This window comes from Galeopterus variegatus, unplaced genomic scaffold (genome assembly GCF_000696425.1).
Source record: "Galeopterus variegatus unplaced genomic scaffold, G_variegatus-3.0.2 Scaffold5322, whole genome shotgun sequence".
Classification (NCBI taxonomy): Eukaryota; Metazoa; Chordata; class Mammalia; order Dermoptera; family Cynocephalidae; genus Galeopterus; species Galeopterus variegatus.
Genome location: NW_007731433.1, coordinates 108,634 through 115,667, shown reverse-complemented (window position 1 = coordinate 115,667; position 7,034 = coordinate 108,634). Strand labels below are relative to the sequence as shown.

Sequence of the window (7,034 nt, the reverse complement as noted above, 5' to 3'; positions counted from 1 at the left end):
TGAGCAAACACAGGTGAAGTGCTCGGAATGAGGCCTGGCACACAGTAAATGCTCAGTAAGTTACTGTTACTACTGTTGACTTTGCCAGTGTCTCCTAGACATCTGATGGCTACTCCTGGAGCTGACCCTGGTTTAACACTCGTTCCAGCCTTGCCATATACACTCAAGAACTTGGGAGAGGACCACCCCTTCAGAAGACCCTCTAGTGGATGTGGGAGAGGGCACTGTGTGTGCAGACAGAAAATCTGATCTTGTACCCGGCTCCACCACAGAACGGCTGTGTGTTTCTGGGTAAATCTCCCAGCCCATCTGGGCCTCTGTTTCTATAGGGTAAACTCAGGTCTCCTTCTACCTCTAACTTCCAAACATTCTGTGACAATAAGGAGGCTATCTCCTGGCCCGGGGAGAAGGTGCGTGGGGCAGCAAGGCAGGGCAGGAGGTCAGAGTGTCTAGGGTGGGTGTTGCGCTTCCAGCTCCTCCTCTGAGGTGGGGCCAATGCACCACACTCAGACTCCTCTCCACCTACACAACAATCCCAGCGCTGCTGCCAATGAAAGGGAGCCTGGGTGGGAAGAGCCTCACTTGAATTTGGGCAGGAGACAATGTGGTCAGACACAAAGAGGAGTTAATTGACCATCATGAGAGCAAGGAGAGAGGAGTTGGTTCTGCAGGAGAGTGGATTTACTGTTTCTGGTCAACGGGCCCTTGCCAGCCTGGGGCCTTGAGCCCCAGCATCCCAGATGGGTGGCAGCATCGGTGCCCCTCCTCTGCCCTCCCTGGTGCACTTTTGGCAAGGAAGGTGGGTGAGGGTGGAGTAGGCTGCAGGAGGTGCTGCTTGATACTGAGGACAGCAGCTCAGTGGGGAGCTGGGACCAGGCTCTTGGAAGCCAATCTGAACATCTTAGCATGGAGGGAGGCAAGGGCATCCAATCAGCAGCAATGAGCCTGCGCTGGGCTTATTTATGCCGTTTCGCTTTGATCGGGAGCCCTGCTTAGAGACGGGCTCATGCGTAATGCATGAGAGATACTCTGGCATAGTCAAAGGGCTAGGCCGCAGCCTGGGGATAGGCACGAGCAGGCATGCATGCACGTCCACACATACACATGCACACATGGGCCATTACACACACATACACATACAGAGGCTATTATACACACACACACAGACACACATGAATGCATGGGCCATCCCCCCACCTCACGCTTATCTAGGCACACCCATGGTGACAAGCAGGCAGACATGCATATGCTCTCTGCACACATATTTGTGTAGACACTCTGGCACACATTTGCATACACTCATAGGCACATGTCCACATGCCCAGATCACAGAGATGCATCACACATATGCTCACATACACACAAATGCAAACACTCATGTCTAAGCACAAAGACACATACACCCACACAGGTACCCTCTTGTGCATGGGCATATGTGTGCACAGATGGGTACACAAGTGCATACTCCCATGTATGATATACTGCCACATGTGCACTGTGCACATGTACATATATTCACATACTTGCTCACACTCATGAACATATACAGAGTTCCTAACATGCCTTTGACAATGCTTTTTTCTTCTCTTCACTCTGAATACATGGCAAGACCTCTTGGACAGGTCAAATTTGCAGCTTCCTGGTGGTAGCAGCAATGTCCAAGAGGGAAACCCCTTTCCTTTCTCCTTTCTCTTTATTAAGTAGCTGCTTCCAACCTCAAGGAGGGATGCAGGGGAGGTTGGGGTGGGGAAGACTGCTGGGGGCTCCAGTGCCCAGGAAGAAGAAGGCTTTTCCATTCAACCTCCTCCCTCTCTCTTTACTCAGTCCCCACTGGAGCTGAATCCATCACTCACAGCTTAGCCTAGAAGGAGGCAAGGGCTGGGGGATGGGGAAACAGAGCCCAGACTGATTGAGAGCAGCTGATTAATAAACAAACAAATTAATGAATGAACCTGCAGCCACAGATTTCCCAAATCCTGATCATTTCTGAGAAATAATTAAAGCAATGGTTCTCAAAGTGTGGTCCCAGTAGCATCGGCATCACCTACAAACATTTTAGAAATGCACATTTTTGGCCCCATCCCAGACCTACTGAATCGGGAACTCTGAGGGTGGGGCCCACAACCTGGGTTTTAACAAGTCTTCCTGGAGATTTGAATGCACTCGCAAGTCTGAGACCACTGGCCTAGAATGTGGGCTTTGGAGGAAGTCAGACCTGGGTCAGCATCTGGCTCCTCCAGCTGTGAGTACTTGGACAAACCACTTAACTGCTCTGAGCCTCAGTTTCCACATGTGCAAAATGGAAATAATTATAGCACCAACCTCACAGGATTTGTCATGAAGGTTAAATGAGGCCAGGCATTTAGCACAGTGCCTGGCCCACTGTGAGCTCTCTGTGGTGGCAGCTGTTGTTACTATTACTTTAATTTCTGCAAGAACATTCACAGCTACTGGTTCTCAGGGCCAGCCAGAATCTCCTGAAACCTAAGTTACTCTGATAGAGGGTGAAAAAACATTGGGGAACTGAGCCAAGACTACAAAGCAACAAAGTCATGGCCGGATATCCAGTAGAGTGTAAATGAGCAGGTGACAGGGACTTTATCTGAAGACACCAGCATTCCAGGAGCGTTACATGAGAAGTAATGTTTGTGAACACTTTTTCAGGTTGTAAGCCTCCTCTCCTCTTTGAGGATTTGCCCCTGCTGCCCTCCCAGTGGTGGAGTGCTCACCCCCAACCCGAGGCCAGCCTCTTGGAGATGGATGACACTAAGACCCACAGCCAAGGGCAGGGAGCCCCCTGGCCCCAGCGCCTGTCTGTGTGTCTGGGATGCTCTTCTGCTTCTCCAGCCCCTTCTTTTCACCTGTCCTCTGATGATTTAAGGAATTGTAACACATTCTCACTGCTTGCCCCAGGTACAGAAACCTCAAGGATTTGTGTTAAGACCAACCTACATGGCCCACATCACCACAGGTCCCCAATGTCAACTGGTCGAAAGGGGCAGAGGCTGAGCCCGTTGGCTCTGTGCGGTTAGGGAAGGACAGGGACTCATGTCCTTTCCTCTCCTGCTCCGGAAAGGGTCGGGGATGGTCAGCTCATGGTGCTGCAGTGGGAGGGGGACCGCCTCACCTTGAAGAAGGTCATGGTGGCCCCGTCTTTGACAGCTCCATACTCAATTTTGGTTTGCTTGGCCAGGTCGTCGGCAGAGTCGATGGGGGACTCCATGCGCTCCACGGTCAGAAAGGCGGCCAGGTTGGCCGTGTAGGAGGAGATGATGATGAGCGTGAAGAACCACCAGATGCCGCCAATGATGCGCGTGGACAGAGCCTTGGGCATCAGTTCAGACCCTGGGAGAAGGGAGGAGGCAGGCGGTGCCTTACAATGTCCAGACCAGGGCTGCTTGAGTCCTCTGAGTCATGGACTCACACTCTAATAAAAGCAGAAACCCTTTCCCTAGACCAGCAGTTCTCAAGTGTGGTCCCTGGGCCAACAGCATCAGCATCACCTGGAAACTTGTTAGAAATACAAATTCTTGGGCCCCACCGCAGGATCTACTGAATCAGTAACTTCCGGGGGCAGGACCCAGCAATCTGTGTTTGGATGAGCCCTCCGAGTGACTGTGATGCAGGCAGTAATTTAAGAACCACTGATCTAGAACAACACACACATGCACAGCACTTCATAGCCTTGTCAGACCCTCGGATGCCTATCTGTGGACCACTTGTGTGGTCCCAGGTGAAGAACCCCTGGGAGTTGGAAGCTCTGGATTCCTGAGTGAATTCTGCTCCCAACTCTCGGTGTGATCTTATGCCAGAAACTTCCCCTCTCTGGGACTCTGCAAAGTGTTGGAGAATCGTCCTTCCTCTGCCCCAGTCTCACATAAATACTGTGCTGCCGCAATGATATAATTTGAAGAGAAATTGCATTGGAAATACAAGTGCTATACAAATACAAGATTGCTATGCGGTGCTTTGCAGAAAGAAATATCAATATTTTTTGAAGCTCTTTGCTGAAATATATCACTCCTCCTCCCCGACCTTGGGTGTGGAGCACAATTGAGATGAAACCTTCTAACTGAAGTAATTAACCAGGTGGCTTTCAAGACATTTAAATAGCAAGTGGCTCCTGAACTTTCCAGAATATTTGGACCCTCAATCTGAAAAGCATCTGCTTTGATATGGATTTTTTTTTCCCTCAAAGAAATCACTCAAGGGTGAGTTTTTCAAATACATAACTATTTTTCTCCCTCCTAATCAAAATCACGCAGAGAATACATCAGGGGCCAGTGCTTTGAATAGCAGCAGGAGGTGGAAGAGGAGACGCGATTACTTCATTCAGGGGCTTCTGGGTGTATCCCAACTGTCACTGAACAAAGATGATAGACCAAGAAGCAAGGTGAGGCTTCGGGACACTGATTAATAGCAGGCACAGATTGAGCCGCTTCCCCTGAAAGTGGCCTGTCACTTCCCAGCTGCTGGAGACCACCGAGCCTGCTCACTCCCCTCACCAAACAGCCACTGCCAGCCTCCCCCAGATTGCTCCAAGCTAGGGCTCCAGCTGCCCTCCAAAGGGAGAGTGCCTTATTTGTCGTTTGCTTGGTTGTGAGCTCTGCCAGGCTTGCTGGAATCCCACCCAAGCTTCAGCCCCTGCCCTTGCCTCTGCCATGGCTGAGGGGTCTCTCAGGTGTGGGCACATTTACTTTTTCCTTTCCTTCATCCAAGGGCCCCACACAGGCTTTGGCATGTAGTGGGCACTCAAGACACATTGGGATAATACTGTTCATTCATTCACTCATTCATTCATTTGGCATTTGCTGATGGATGTCTAGTGAAGACCAGGGTTTGCACTGGGCCTTGAGATTATAGTCAGATTCATAAGAGACAAGGAAATTTCCTTTGCCCCTTGAAGCCCTTCTGTCCCGTGCTTCCTAGTTAGGTCTCTCAGCGGGACTCTAACCCAGGTAGAGACTCTGGTCATCCCATTCCCTGAAATGAGAAGCTCTGGACACAGAACTCCAAACGCAGAGGCTATGAGCACATGGCTCCTGCAGCAGGGCTGAGGAGGTGTTCTCCTTGCGGGGTCTCTCCTGGCTGGGGCCCCTCTCACTGTGCCCTCTAGCCCCTTGGTGTCTTTGCATCTCACTTCTTGTAGTTAGAACGGGTGCTCTGCTTTCTGAGGTATATGAGCAGCTGCCAATACGAGTTATTTCCCAAGACTGGGACACCAGCGCAAGGTCAGGTGCAGAGCACTGGCCCTCCTTCTAGAGATGGAAGAGAAATGTGTCCTTCTGTGCACCCCATCTCTGGTGCACTCAGGCTGAAGTTCCTGCCTCAGCCATGACCCCTACCCCTCCCAGGTGCCCCACAGCCAAGTGGTCACCAAGTCCTGTCCATGCTACGTCCCAAAGTTCTCTTGATTTTTCTCTGCCCTCCACCCCCGTGGCTGCTACCTTGATTCAGGTCTCGTCACCTCATTCCTGCAATGGCCTCCCATCCGGCCTCCCACCCAGCCTCCCTTTGTCCACTGCCCACCATTGCTCATTATGATGGTGAGGCCATTGGAGGGGCTGGCCCCAGCAAGCAGGATACTCTATGTCCACCTCATCTGGAGCAGGAGGTGCTGCGGATGAGTGCTGCATGCCACAGTTCAGGTCGGGGGGGGCTTATCTGCATTAACCTCAGACCTTGAGCCGGCTCTAGCCAGCGCAGTGGTGGAGGGTGGGGGTTTGGGGCAAGGGCACACATCTGGATATCCCAGGTGTCTCCAACCTCCTGACGGCTCTGCAGGGTCTCAGCCTGCCCCTGGAGGGTGAGCTGGCTCTGCTAATTCCATAAGGGCTGACAGACCCCTTAGGGAGAGAAGACCCACTGGGAGAGGAGGCCCCAGGAGAGGGCACATACCTTGCTGCATCAGGGACCCCATGCCGAACCAGAAACTATTAAGCAGAGTGAAGTTATTTTCCACCACCTCGGAGCCAGGGTTGCAGGGGTGAGCGTCGTACCACTCATAAGGGCTGAACCTGCCGCAGGAAGAGAGGAGCAGTGAGGCTGAGCTGCGAGGAGACGGGAGGGAAGGGGCGTCCACGCCACGGGAGGTGGCAGTTTAGCAAACGTGGATATGCCAAGCACTCTGGCACCAATTTCCTCCTTGTTCTGCTGGGGAGGCAGGGAATGGGAAATCAGGGCCATTTTTCTTATTGTTCTTTATTGTTAGTGCCCTTTTCTGGTTATAAAAGTAATTCAGCAGCATCTTTTAAAATTAAAAGTGCAAATGCCCTTCAACCTAGCAATTCTGAGACTCATTATCTATCCTAGAAAAAACACTTGTACATGAGCATAAAGAGAAACACACAGGGTGTTTATCAAAGCATTGTTTGTAATGGTGAAAACTGGAAACAACCTAAATGTCCTTCAATAGAAGAATGATTAAACAAACTATGCCACAAGCGTATGTCACGCGGCTGTTAAAAGAGGATGAGATACCTGAAGATACACCTGCAGGGAAAGATCTTCAATACATATTGTTTGGTTAAAAAAAGTGATTAAAAAATAAGAACAATATGATCACATTTATATAAATGGATTCCTGAAGACATAACTATACAGCTCTTTATGTATATTTGTATGCAAAGGCATACTTAACAGTCTAGAAGGATCCATATATAAAAAATATCAGTGTTTACCTCTGGGGAGGGGAGTCAGAGTGGCAGAAAAAACTTCAGGGAGGCCCGTTGCTTTATAGTATTGTGTGAATTTTTAAAAATGAGAGCATGCTTTTGAATTTCTTGTGTAATTTAAATAAACCTTAAAATGGAACAAAAGTAAAAGACACTTTTTATAAAATATTCAAACAGATAGAAGAACACAATGAGAAAGGGAAACTACTCCAGCATCCTACCCCCTACAGAGAACAATGAAGTTTATAATTTTTCAGATTTTTGTCTTTAAATATACAAATATTACGTGGCAGGAAAGATATTGTTTTTTTTTTTTTTCCTTTTTGTCTTTTTTCGTGACCGGCAACGGATCGCAACCCT

The 7,034-nt window shown here is 49.7% G+C and overlaps 1 protein-coding gene across 1 annotated transcript in view; it reads right to left on the bottom strand.

The window, feature by feature from the left end:
- The window catches only part of GRIK3 (glutamate receptor, ionotropic, kainate 3), a 101,443-nt gene that overhangs the window by 15,881 nt on the left and 78,528 nt on the right, over positions 1-7,034 (bottom strand). The window contains exons 11-12 of the mRNA XM_008589238.1: positions 5,899-6,017; positions 3,128-3,345 (exon numbers count right to left, since the gene is read on the bottom strand). Of these exons, the coding sequence (XP_008587460.1) occupies positions 3,128-3,345; positions 5,899-6,017 (337 nt within the window). The remainder of the gene's footprint in view (positions 1-3,127; positions 3,346-5,898; positions 6,018-7,034) is intronic.